General features: G+C 45.7%; 1 protein-coding gene across 7 annotated transcripts in view; it reads right to left on the bottom strand.

The window, feature by feature from the left end:
• The window catches only part of FHIT (fragile histidine triad diadenosine triphosphatase), a 1,436,343-nt gene that overhangs the window by 19,694 nt on the left and 1,402,933 nt on the right, over positions 1-13,716 (bottom strand). For all 7 annotated transcript variants that reach the window (XM_027121278.1, XM_027121279.1, XM_027121276.1 and 4 more), the window contains one exon: positions 4,124-4,230. In XM_027121278.1, coding sequence (XP_026977079.1) covers positions 4,129-4,230 — 102 coding nt within the window. In that variant the 3' untranslated portion in view covers positions 4,124-4,128. The remainder of the gene's footprint in view (positions 1-4,123; positions 4,231-13,716) is intronic.

Genomic DNA, 13,716 nt, shown 5'->3' on the forward strand with positions numbered 1-13,716 from the left:
AAGGCAAATGCTGAATTCCTGGAACCAAACAAAGGATGGCTTCAAGAGGCAGAGGAAACGGTTTCTAGTTTGGGAATGTTTATCTCTGTGGTCCTCTGGCAGTCTTGTCCATGCTGAGGATTAATCTGGGTTTATGCATAAAGAAGCTACAGAACAAGGTCGATTACTTACTGAGGGGTTGCTAGGTACTCCCCTACCAAGCATTCAGCAGAGAGCAGCTCTTTGCCTATTACAGTCCCGTTTCCTAGATAGGGCATCTCTGGGCATGAGGCTGTACATTCTTCTCGGCACTACGCTGGTTGTTAAGGTAGACGAATGGCAAACAGATCCAATCGGCCCAGAGCCTGAGCGTGCCTGTGGGGTGTGGTGCAGGGCTTCCTGCCTGGAGTCCTTCATCTAGGTACCAGACAGCGGCCTCGCATCCCCAGGGAAGCTCGCTCTGGCCTCCCGCGTGCTTTTCCCTGTGCCGGGGGAGAGACACGGGGAGAATTAGCTTAGGGGCTGGAGCAGGTCTGGAGTCAGCTTGGTCAGGTTTTGGATTCTGACCTCTACTGCTGTTTTCCAAAGAGAGGTATCGTTGGCCTGTTTAAGATCATTTTAGCTGATCTACACTGAATCCCTCTGTAGGTAATTCTCTTTTAATCCTTTTGAATAGGGCAAATGGAGAGCCTTGGTTTGGTGCCAACCTCTCTAAGGATGACCAGCAACCTCAGGGCTGATAGCAACAGGCAAGCAACTATGCAGAGCTGGAATTCATCTGCACTGTTTTTCTTTCATTTCTTTTTTTTTATGCTTAACTTCTAATAATAAGTAATACTTGTTTCTCATTGAGGCTAAGATATAAGGTTTAAGATAACCTGAAATTTTAAAGGTGGATCTCACAAAGATGAGAAAAATCATGACAAAATGGGAATAAATGAAATTTGTGCAACACACTGCCCACGCTCAAGGCCATGTGACGTAGGCACGCGGTCAACTGGTGGAGAAAAGAGGGCAGGAGTCGGCAGGTCTGGTAGTCAGCGGGTGCGAGCTCAGCCCACTGCAGCCTGGCTGTCTGCTGCTGGGGAGGCAGGTGCTGGAGGGTGATGAACAGGATGACGGCGAGGAAGCCCAGCAGGGGAGGCACATCCTCGCCGAAGGGCCGGCGAGGCCAGTAGAGCGGGTGAAGAGGCTGAAGAGACGATTTGGAAGGTACAGAGGGGCTGGGATAGGGTGGCGGTGCTGGCTGGACACACGGGCTCTTCCAAGCAAAAGGTGGGTGGTGAGCGACGAAGGGAAGGGCTTTCGGGGTGGAACTAGGTTCAGGTCTGAGCTCTACCCCTTACTCGCCGTTTGCCTTAGAGTAACACTTAAATCACTGAGTGAGTCTCAGTTTTGTCATCACCTGCAAGATGGGAAAATAACAGAACCCAGGTCTTGTAAATTCTCGGTAACGTGGGCGATAGTCATCGGCCCCGGGGCTGAGCCCCGTTGTATCTGCCTGTGTGTGTGCTGTGAAGCGTGCAGCTGTGCACAGTGAATGACATCAGAGCCTTTGAAGTGGCTCTGCCCGACACTGACTGGACTTGCTGCTGAGGGTATACTCAGGAGAGCTTGGAGAGGCCAAGTTTATCTGAATTTCAGATAAATACTGAATACCGTTTTATTCAGTACCTAAGTACCTAAGTCTAGGTACGTCCATATCTTGCATGACAGCCCTATTTGTTAACCAACTTCAGAAAGTTCCACGAACCCCTTAACATTGTGTAAACATTCGGTGGATAGGTGCACTTTGAAAAGGGAGGAGAGTGGGTATCAAAGCTCCACGTGGACCAACTCCATGATCAGGGTTCCTAGATGAATGTTTCCTTTCCCCTTTGTCTCTAAAGAGAACTATATACAGTCCCTGTCTCACACTACAGGTGGTGAGGATGCTCTTGGTGAAATCTTAGGGCCCTTGTTTAAGTCCCTCACCGCCACGTTACTAGCTGTGTGCTCACTGGCCGCATTATCCCTCCTGTTCTCATTCGCCACGTCTGACTGCTGGGAGAACTGAAGGTGATTTGTTTCGTCTGTAGCAAAAGACCCTTAAAGAGATAGGTTAATGTTAGTTCATTGAGAAATGCACAGGCTCTCTGGCAACAGTCTGTGTGACAAGTTAAGGTGGATATCTTTCCGGCAAGACTTATGAGGCAAGTGGATTCACCTGGCAGACAGGGGAGTTAGGCCTCAAGGCAAGACAGAAGCAAAAACTGACAAAGCAGAGCATACAGGAAACTTGGGTAAGAAGTTTACGTTCTCTAAACAGTCTAGAAAACACTTATAAGATAGAACCCTACAATTCAGCAGGCCTCAGGAACAGCCTGGAGCTTTCCTGCCTCTCCTGCCTCTCCAAGAAACCCAAAAAGAAAAAAATTCAGCCTAGAAAGTTGAGTCTGAAGAATGGTGACCCCATTTGAACAGGACATCCCAAAATGACACACTGGCTTTCAGAAGAGGAATAGAACAGGGTTTGCATTCATGCCCATAGGCCTATGTTCTTAGGTAAACTAGCTAGATCCTAAGGGGAGGTGGAGGAGAGAACGGGAGAGATGAGAAGGTGAACAGTGGTGGAAAAGGTTAAAAATAAAATATCAAAAACAGCTTCTGCTACCACCACGCTATATCCCTTCAGGCAACTGGGTGCAGAGCTGACAAGCCAGTGACATGGGAAAATAAAATAAGCTTTCTAGAATGCAAGGGCCTGAGCACACAGCATACGTGAACAGTAATGGAGGGGGAGGTAGTTGACACGGGGTCTTTAAAGAGGAGGTGGGGAGAGAAAGACCAAGAAATGCACATATATTTTAAACTCACCAAAATAGACTTACATTTCCAAATGAAAACATAATACTACAACCAATGTGTTTTCTAGCTAAAAGTCATAACTACCAAGTGGTTGATACAATTTGACATAATTCAGCTGCTACCAGTATTTGTTCACTAATTGCATTTTTCATTTGTATCTGATCTACTTCAGCTGCTTATAACATAAACACATTCACACAAGACCAGATGAAGCAGACGATTTTAGAAAAGAAAAGCAATTTAGAGAGGAGGCTCTTTATCTGGGGTCCATAATTCCTAAGGAGGTTTATTAACAGGGGTGCCAGATAAAATACAGGACCCAGATACATTTGAATTTCAGAAAACGAATAATTTTTTTTACTCAAGGTAGGCCCCAAGATTTCACGGGCACACTATTTATTAAGGCATTTCAGAAGATGCACGAGTCCCTTGACATTGTGTAAAAATGTGGAAAGGAGGTTGGCTATAGCTTTCTACCAGAGTCTTAAATCTGTGATCTCCCGATAGTAAAACATCATTAACGGAAAGAGAGAATTCTCTTTGCCTGGCCTGAGCTTCCCGGCAGCCAAAGCCAAGGGGCCAGTTTACCGAACAGCAGCAGGAGAGGAGGCCCGAGCGCAGGGAGAGCCTGCCCGGCTGTGGCGGAGCTGTTTCAGGGCTCCCCGCAGACTGACGGGAGTCTTGAGAGTTGAGCCTGAGGGCAGTGGGACTCCCTGGAAGGGTTTTGATGTTTTAAAGGATCGGGTTTGCCTTCCTTACAAACTACCTCCAGCTGCTCTGTGGAGATTGGCTTGCAGAGGGGCAGGAATGGAGAGGACAGAGGGGACAAGGGCCTGGGGTGGGCTGGAAGGAAGGGAACAGACCGGAGCGGTATGTAGAAGGTGATGGGGAGCCGGGAAGAGAGACCCAGAGGTTGGACCAAGTGCCTCAAGGGTCAGGGTCCTCTCCACTCGGGCTTCAATGTTTGTGCAACCACCACTGCAGAAACTGGGTGCGGCTGCTTTTCTGCATCCTCATTATTTCTTTTCGGTACGCGGGCCTCTCACTGTTGTGGCCTCTCCCGTTGTGGAGCACAGGCTCTGGACGCGCAAGCTCAGTGGCCATGGCTCACTGGCCCAGCCGCTCCGCGGCATGTGGGATCCTCCCGGACCGGGGCACGAACCCGCGTCCCCTGCATCGGCAGGCAGACTCTCAACCACTGCGCCACCAGGGAAGCCCAATCCTCATTATTTCTTGAGTGAGGCTCTTGCGGGGGGTGGGGTTTTGAGCGATGATAAAGTAAACGTACAGTCTTTACCTGCGTCACTGAAAGTAGCCCCGCAGCGCCGCGGCTTCGGCTGCCATCTCCTCCTCCGATCTCCACAAGGCTGGGGAGTCCTCCTTCTCTTTGTCATGTGTCTGGAGCTTTGGAGAAGAAAACTAGGCTCATTAATAGGCCCTTGGGATCTCCGTGAACAAGTCTTGGGGGAGCGGCCGAACAGCATTCGCAAATCAGAGGCCGGGGGCGCGCGTGTCTTTCCTTTCATCGTATTAGTTGCCAGAATTTGAAAATGGGGAGGTTTTGTGTACAAATCCACATTTCCAGCTTCTGTAATACAATAACTAGATTAGGCTGCTACATGTGGTCCCTTCACTGCCTTGTAATTATCTGCTGAGGTTGGCAGTGGGCGTCACCGACGGGGGACATTCTGCATTTACCAAAACCCTCACCACTCTCAAACATCGCGCTTGCCCAGTATCATCCATTCGTTTTAATTCCCAGACGCTGAAGGCATTACGTTTGCCACCTACCCACAGTCGTTCCCCAAGCTGGCCTGGGGCTTACGTCCTCTTCTCTTTGGCCTAGCCTCTGTTATATGAGCTCTGAGCAGTTTTGCTCAGCGAGCCAAAACAGCCCGGGCTAATTTATGAGAATAATGAATAGAAGGGCCACGAGTACTGAGTAAGAAATAAAAGAGTACATGCATTAAAAGAGGCTTCAAGCTGGCAAATAGTAAAAAACAAAGAAAAACTAAATAAAAAATTAAATGAGGAAGCATCAAAAAATAACAGTTGGTCTTAGACAAAGGAGCCCTTTTAAAATCCTCTTCAGACGCCCATATTTATTTAAAAAACATTTGTATATGTCTCCGATTTACATATTGAGTGAATCAAATTTCAATTCTATCAGAGAGAGAGAGAGGGTGTTGTCAGAACTCTCTTCCTTAGAAGAGGTCAGTTTTTCACCTTAGTCTCCTATTGCAATTTAGTTTTATTAACTGAATTTGTTATTCCTGTGCATGGCTCTACACACTGTAAAATGCTGAGGGTATAAATTCTTACAGGAGGCACAATGTACTATTTCGTGTTAAGTCATTTAGGGAGATTGAGGCAAACTAATAGCACCAATGATAACTAGTATTCATGATGTAAAGGGAGGTTTCTTCTTCACGTATTATTTCCTTGTGCATCATTTTGTTTAATCCTTACTATAGTCCACACACAAGGCAGGCACTGCTTCACTCCTCACCAAGGAAGAAATTGAGTTCCGAGGAAGTTCATTCACCTATTGGAGATCACCCAGCAAGGAGCAGTAATGCCAGGGGTGTCCCCAGCAAATTTTGCCTTTTAGTCTATCCTGGAGGAAGTGCAGTGCCACCGAAGAGTGAACAGCTCCGCAGAACCTGCTGCAGCTCACCGGGTACCGTCACCCAAAAGCCAGATCCTTTGACAAAGGAGCCTGCTGACTCAGGAAAAAAAGCCTCACGACTAAAATAGTGGAGTTTGCTATTTCAGGCCCAACTCATTCTCACTCTAACCCAGAGACAACCCCCGCCCCCCACCCTGGCAGCTTGCAGCCGATGGAGAAATGTCCCCATTACTTCAGAGCAAACTTTGATACAGAAGGCAAAACAGTGAGGGAACAAAGATCGCCTGGCCCTCCAGCTGAGCACTATTTCTACTCGGCGTAAGTTTGAGCCTAAATGAGTTTCATTAGCATATAACCAGGACACAAACATGTCATGGATCTTCCGCTCAGAATCTGGCTGCCAGCACGCTGGTTTTACGTTTTGCCACATAGATTTAATTCTCCTTAGTGGAAGAAAACCACATTAAAAAGTCATTTCCCTCCTTGCAGAAGCAGATATGACGCAATGGCTACAGGCGAGGCAAACGGGATTGCGATTTTTCTACTCAGGAACTGATTTTCATTTTGATACTAGCTTTAGGTCTGTTATAAATCCATCTTGTAACAATTCAATAGGATGACAAGGAACGATGCAAAGCCCAGGCAATATGGCCTTCCCACTTCTGGTGTTGAAATCCAGCATTAAGTGGTCTCATCACACAGATCGTACCAGATGAACGCAAATAATTTAGGGCCTGCAAACGTTAATGCCTCTTCGGTTATTAAGCTCCCGTCTGCTATTGTCATATGCCTTACAGATGGCAACGTTGTGCCAATGCTTATAAGTTGTCTATGGAAAACAGGAAATAAGTAAAACAAAAACTAATTGTATTTGCAAAGCTCTGTTGTATATGGTTTTTAAAACTTAGGGGTTTCCCTCCTAAAAGCCCCAGATGGAAGCGTGTAGCTTTCCTTAGAACGGCCGTGCTCAACCGCGGCTGCCCACTGCAATCACATAGAGAACTTTAAAAACTACAGACGCCTGGCTCCGCCCCAGGGATTCTGATTTAATTGGTCTGGGGGCAGCCTGGGTGTGGGGATTCTTTTCAAACTTCTCAGGCACTTGAGAAGCAGTGCATTTGAGAGAAGATTGTGTGTATAGACAGAGGCCATACACGTAACAGAAATGATACCTTTGCCTTTAAACCCGTTGCCTACGACTCAGTCGACAGTATGGAGGCTTTCCTTTGCAAACCCTGCTCTGGAACTGTAAAAAGGGAGTAGTAAGAGGTGTGATTAGTGATGTGCGTGACACGTAGTAAGAGGTGCTGAGGGTTTGCTGCTGCTGCTACCATGACTATTATTATCATGACTATTGTTATTATTATTATATGCTGGATATCCTGTCCCCTGACAGTGACCAATGACCAACCCACAGAGGTTGTTTCCAGGGGTAAAAGTACCTTTACCATCTTCATGGTTTCCCAGTGACCTTTATCTTTTGGACCTTAACTACTGTGTGAAAGGATTAACAGCCGTGATCAGGATTCAAACCAAACCAAACTAATCTAATGAGACATTCAAGTCTGAGGAGGAAATTTAGCTCCTTCAGCCCTAAAATACCAGCAATAATTCCTACCTCTCAGAGTTGTTGTAAGAAGTGACTGAAGTGTTACTGGAGGCTCCTGACAGGTAAAGGTTAAGGTCCTTAAAGTAAAAAGCATGTGGTGAAGGTCAAATGCAGTCAGAATTACCCTGGGAGCACAGCTGCCAGATTTAGCAAATAAAAATACAGGGCACTCAGTTAATTTGTTTTACTATATCTCATGCAGTATTGGGGACATACGTATACTAAAAAAATATTCATCGTTTATCTGAAATGCAAATGTAACTGGACATCCTGTATCTTATCTGGCAACTCAGTCTCGGAGACCCCTCAGGAAGGGACCATAGGAAGTGCCTGGTTTTATTTCGGTTGTTTCCAAAACCACTTAGCTGTGAATCCTGGAGAAGATGGAGGAGACTGTCCGAAGGAAGGTCAAATTCAAGGCTAGCATTTTATGCATTCTGGGGCTTATTATTATTTTTGCATGAAATGCAGAGGAACTCATTAGCACTGTTTAAAATCCACAGCTCGTCTGTTCTGAGATGCACAGGTTTTCCCATTGTAACATCTCTGAAATCAAAGCATGTCCTACAATCAATGGTGTGTCATAATTTAATTGGCAGTGGTTTTCTTTCTTAGTAGTACATAAAATAACAGTAGTTCTTTCCACTAGGGTGTCTGGGATTCACTGCTGTATAGTTCTCCATCTCTTTCCTCCCTGCTGTGAGGCCACAGAAGTTAAATCATGAATATGCTCAGCACCAAGGCTGATGTAACGTCTATTCCTTCCCTTCTCCTTATGCAACAGCAAGAGTTGAAACTCTTTTCAGAAGCATGGTTCTTTGAGGAAGGCTCATGCCAAAGTTACAAAGTTTGCAGAAAGTCGAACCAAAGTCTTTATTCACATTCCATAGAGGGAAGTCTGTGATGGCTCCTCGAAGTGAATTCTATTTCAGTACAGTTTTGAAAAGAGATTAAAAAAAAAACCTGTATCTGCAGTCTTCCTGCTTTATCTGCCTGAAATGATTTTGGGGGAAGGTAGTGTTAACAGGATTTCTGATTGAAGTACTGATACGTGTCGATTTTGACACTGTGCTACTTCCTGTGCATTGAGTGTGTTCTCACGAGGCATGTGGGGCAATGATTAATTCCCTGAAGTAATGCTCAAACTGCCTTGACTATTGACATTTTTATAGCTCTGTAATGGAATACAGTGGGAGGAATGATTCACAATAATTTAAACGTTTTTTTCAGAATTTAGAATTAACCTGTAGTAAAATGCCAAATTATCTTCCAAGAGCAGAAAAACAATTTAAAGCCACTTCTCAAAGAAGACGATGGCTGAGTATAAACTTGGGTGGCGGTCTAAAATCCATCAATATCTTTCATTGTTTAGTTTTGTAAAACAATATGAAGAACGGAGAGTTTAAACCATTTCTTACAGGTTGATGGTTCTGCTCAGACAGGTGTTTACATAAAGTATTACAAGGAAAATAATTTCAATGGGAAGTATATCCTTAATTTTTTTAGATCTGACCCTCTGTTACTGCTTTGAATTTAGCCAACAAGCCTTTGTTGAGCACATGATATACTCCAGGCACCGTTCTAGCTCTTATGAAAGCTATAAAGATGAATAAGACAAAAACCTTTGCCTTCTGGGGTCTCACCACCCAACAGGGCAGACAGATTCATACACACATCATTTAGTCCAAGTCAGTATGATATAAATACTGGACTAGAAGTTCTATCATAGTGCTCTCAGGATATCTGGGGGAGACAATAATTCTTACTGGCGTAGGGTCTGCGGTTGACTTTAAAAAATCAGGATTTGCACTGGCTTCAAAGATGGTGATGGGATTTTAAGGACAGCGTTGTTCTCGGCAATGGGAACAGCTTCAGCAAACACATGAGGTATCTATCTGCCAGCTCTCCTGTAACCTGTGCCCATCATCAGCTTCACCCTCCTCTGGCACTACTCTTTCTTTCATGACGAATGCTGCCCTGGCATCCTAGCCATGCCTGCCCACCTATCAGAGTTGCTGAGAGAGCTGAAACTCAGTTGCCATTTTGAGAAGCTTTAACATTCCATTGCTTAAAGAAGGGTCCCACACCCCAGCGGCCCAAAAGATGGCCTCCAGTTCTACAGTTCAAAACTGCAGAAAGTTTTGAACCCTATTGAGAAAGATATTCCCCTCCCAAATCACCTTTCAGTCGTCTGAGTAATCAAAAAGAAAGTCTCCGTCGGTAGGAGCTTGTCCTGAACGTGGTACTAGTGTGACCTCTAACAGAATGAGAGGTACCATCCAGACTCTAGCTAGAATATAAGACTATTTTATTTAGATCTTATTTATTTGAGGCTTATCTCCCATTTATGATGCCATCTCAAGTTTCCTTTTAAAGTAAATCTAAGTTAAAAATAAGAGTCAATTTAGAAAATATGTTAAGTAAAAATGTGGGAAACATGGCATTCACCTCGGGAGATGGTCCAGAGGTGGGAATTGGAGCGGAGATGGGGGAAGTGACTGCAAACGTGAAGCTTGGGCCTTTCAGAACATGCGACAGCCATGTGGGCGTGGTTGTTTTCATTGAGTTGAACGGTAGAAGGCTCCAGAATTTTTTTTTTTTTTGTGACAGTTGCTTAGAAGTCAAAATAATTTCATATGATAAGAGCTCTGAAGAGAATCAGAGCAGAGTGATGTGCAGGGATGGTGGAACTTTGGGGGAGGGGTGTCTGGAGCAAGGCCTCATGAAGAGGTGCCCTTTCAGCTGCGACATGAGCGATGATTAGAGGCTCACGAGGCAAAGCGCTAGGAGGACAGCAAGCGGACAGCAACCTGGAGGGAAAAGGAAGCTTGGCATTTGAGTAACTGGCTGCAAGAGTAAGTGCGGGAGATAGCGGGTCCCTTACAGCTGGTGGGGATGGCTAGGAGGTTTGGATTTTATCTGTGGTGCAGTGGGAAGATATTAAAGGGTTAGAAGCAAGGAAGTAAAAGGACTGAATAACTTTTCATAAAGAATAGCCCGGCTGGAGGAGATGGAAACAACCTAAGTGTCCATCATCGGATGAATGGATAAAGAAGATGTGGCACATATATACAATGGAATATTGCTCAGCCATAAAAAGAAACGAAATTGAGTTATTTGTAGTGAGGTGGATGGACCTAGAGTCTGTCATACAAAGTAAGTCAGAAAGAGGAAGACAAATACCGTATGCTAACACATATATATGGAACCTAAGAAAAAAAAAAAGGTCATGAAGAACCTAGGGTTAAGACGGGAATAAAGACACAGACCTACTAGAGAATGGACTTGAGGATATGGGGAGGGGGAAGGGTGAGCTGTGACAAAGCGAGAGAGTGGCACGGACATATATACACTACCAAACGTAAGGTAGATAGCTAGTGGGAAGCAGCCGCATGGCACAGGGAGATCAGCTCGGTGCTTTGTGACCACCTAGAGGGGTGGGATAGGGAGGGTGGGGGGGGGAGATGCAAGAGGGAGGAGATATGGGAACATATGTATATGTATAACTGATTCACTTTGTTATAAAGCAGAAACTAACACGCCATTGGAGTAAAGCAATTATACTCCAATAAAGACGTAAAAAAAAAAAAAGAGAGAGAGAATAGCCTGGCTGGGGAATTAGAGGGAGACAAGCTAGTGCAGCAGCCAGAGAAGAAGTGGTGGGAGCTGGGAGGCTCACGAGGATGGGGTGGAGCGGGGCTCAGGTGCCCACAGTCAGGGTGGTGGTGGGTCAGTGCAGTGTGTGCAGTTAGTGAGAAGGCTCGGCCCCTCCCTGTACATGGACCTCTGCCTCTGATGCTTCCTTCCAGGCACTCTGTAAAGCACACATTGATCCTGGTCCCCTGCCCAAGGCTGCTCTGAACCAGTGTGAAAAATCACTGCGTTTCTGCTCAATACGTGCAGAACACTTCCCGAAGTCCCTAAGAACCCTTTCTGGACCATTTAGATTGGCACTGAGTTATATTTCATGAGCTTGATGCTGTCTCACTCTCTCTGTCTCTCTCATACACATACAGCCAGCATCCTTTGAGCACATATTTTGTCCCCAAACACCGAATGTCCCTTCTCTAAGTACTGGTTATTGAGCAGATTATCACCACTTTGGGCTTTCTTGGTGTCCTAATGAATCACCTCTTGCTTTCACTTGAGGCAAAAAAACCAAAAAAAAACACGACTTGTGTCATCAACCTCTTGCTACCACTTCTGCTTCTTTAGAACCCTGAGATTCTTCAAATATTTCTTTGGGCAAAAATATGTTCATTTCCTCCGTTCTTTCTCTCCATGGGAGGGATCCTGTGAGCTGAAACTCTGGACTAACCACTAGATTACTGCAACCAAATTCCCTGCGGTTCCCTCTGTTCACTGTTGAGTTTCCACAGTCCAGTTCTTTGCCGTTTATGGAGAGACATTCTGGTAACTGATGGAGCATTCATGATTAGATGAGCTGCCAGAGCTTTGACTCGAGCCTAACCAGCTTGCGTAGAAGCAAAAGTTTTTTAGTGCTGCCAATGGGGCCAAAATGCTGAAACAAACTACTAATTAATGACGTCCTACTTTCAAGGAGTATAGAGTGTTGATGTTTAAGAATTTGTAACCCCCCAAAGTATTTGCCAAACCACTGTACTATAACAGAACCCAATTATCCATTAAAGTATCACATTGTCGAGCCGATTGCCAAAGCAGCAAATGAGACTGCCAGCATCACAATTTGGATGAGATGCTACTCAACTGACTAGACTGTGAATGGTCTTCAGAGCATCCCATACACCCTACTAACCTGTACAAACCCAGGTGAACAATTCTGGTCTGCTGGGGTGCACACCTGCCATCAGAAAATCGCTTTAATCGGTGGGACATTAAAGTTTGCAGTTTTCCATCAGAAGCTTGATAGGAGCAGTTCAGCAAAAAGCTACTGTGGCTTCTGGCCCTATGCAGAGTTGATTTTAATTAAAACATCAAAGGGGTCACTTCCGGTCAGGGGAGCGAGCCATGAAGCTAACCTGAAATGTGCACCTGATGAAGGGAGGCCCACCTGGATCTGCCGTGCTGCAGGCCACAGTCTAGAACTTCCTGACAACGTGACATCGGGCAGCTGAGGAACAGGACTCAGCAACGGGGCTGTGAGGGAGCAGTGAGGGTTGATACAGGAGTCGCCGCGTTTGAGAATCACCGGCATAGACAGAGTGAAGGGCAAAGTCGGCTTATTCTTAGGACACCCCACTGCTAAAATTTTCCTCATCGCTTACCACAGTGAGCTTCATGTTTAATCCTGCCTAATAGTGGGGCTTAGCATTTCAGCTGACGGTCCCATGTACAGCGGTAACCTGGCTGCGACGGTTTGGTAGAGAAATCAATCGCGCTCACCCAGGAGTTCTTTGCTCTTCCAATTACTAAAAAAAAAAAATCCCCCCCAAAAAAAGCACTCAAGGGCTTCCCTGGTGGCGCAGTGGTTGAGAATCTGCCTGCCAATGAAGGGGATATGGGTTCGAGCCCTGGTCTGGGAAGATCCCACATGCCGCGGAGCAACTGGGCCCGTGAGCCACAACTACTGAGCCTGCGCGTCTGGAGCCTGTGCTCCGCAACAAGAGAGGCCGCGACAGTGAGGCCCGCGCACCGTGATGAAGAGTGGCCCCTGCTTGCCACAACTAGAGAAAGCCCTCGCACAGAAACGAAGACCCAACACAGCCAAAAATAAATAACTTAAGAAAAAAGAAGGAAAAAAAGCACTCAACGATAGCTGATTTGGTAACAAGCCTCCTGTCTAGTTCCCATGTTTATGGTAGAAATCACCAAATCACAGTAACATCCATCTTTGTATCCTCACTGCTTGCTGTGTCTGACACCCAGGAGTAGGTTTTCAAGAAACATTTGTCAGAATAGGTCTCTAAGTTACAGCTTCCCTCCCAACCTACTGGCTGTGTAAGTTCATCATCCCCATTTTCCAGAGGAATCAATCATCCAAGTCTCTTAGGAATGTAAGTCAGGAGAACATCGCATGGCTAATTAGGAACAATCATTGGTTCGGATTAGAAATACAGTTTACTGGCTTCTAGTTCACTCAGGGACCCACTCTGTAAATTTTCCTTTGGTTAACATTTTTGAAAACATGGGTACTAAAGCAGTCCAGAAAAGAAAACCAAAGTTGCAAATAGAGATCAGCCTCTGAGCTGGGGTGCCTCCTCTGTGGGTGGGGGGCGGGGGAGGGGGCCAGTTGTCTCCCAGGGCAGTTTTCAGTTAGTAATTGCTGGTCACTGACGCCTCGCCCCAGGCTCCACCCTATCTGAGTTTTCCTGGTTTTTCCGTGGGTAGGAAATTAGTGAAGTCACAGGGACTAGAGATTTCTACCAGTTTGATTCCCTCCGGCCTCCTGAGAAATGAAATGAAGCGCCCTTGGAAAGGGAGGTTTGTGATGAAGCAAACTTCAGAGAAGGAAGCATTTATTCAAAAAGCAATTTCCTCAGCCAGTCATGCTCTGTAAGCCTTTCTTCCCTCCATGTTTAGGACACTGGTGTTTGAACAAGAGTGTTCTCCTCCTTCCTCCCTAGAGTGATGTCAACCTGTGGTACTCAGAATGAGGAAAGGGAAAAGGCAAAGGGCCAATTTCAGGTTTCGTTTGAATCTCCTGAACTTTTTATTTTCTATTTGCTCCTGC

Source organism: Aethalodelphis obliquidens, unplaced genomic scaffold (genome assembly GCF_003676395.1).
Source record: "Aethalodelphis obliquidens isolate GAN/ISIS:26980383/991018 unplaced genomic scaffold, ASM367639v1 scaffold22, whole genome shotgun sequence".
In the NCBI taxonomy this organism is placed as follows: domain Eukaryota; kingdom Metazoa; phylum Chordata; class Mammalia; order Artiodactyla; family Delphinidae; genus Aethalodelphis; species Aethalodelphis obliquidens.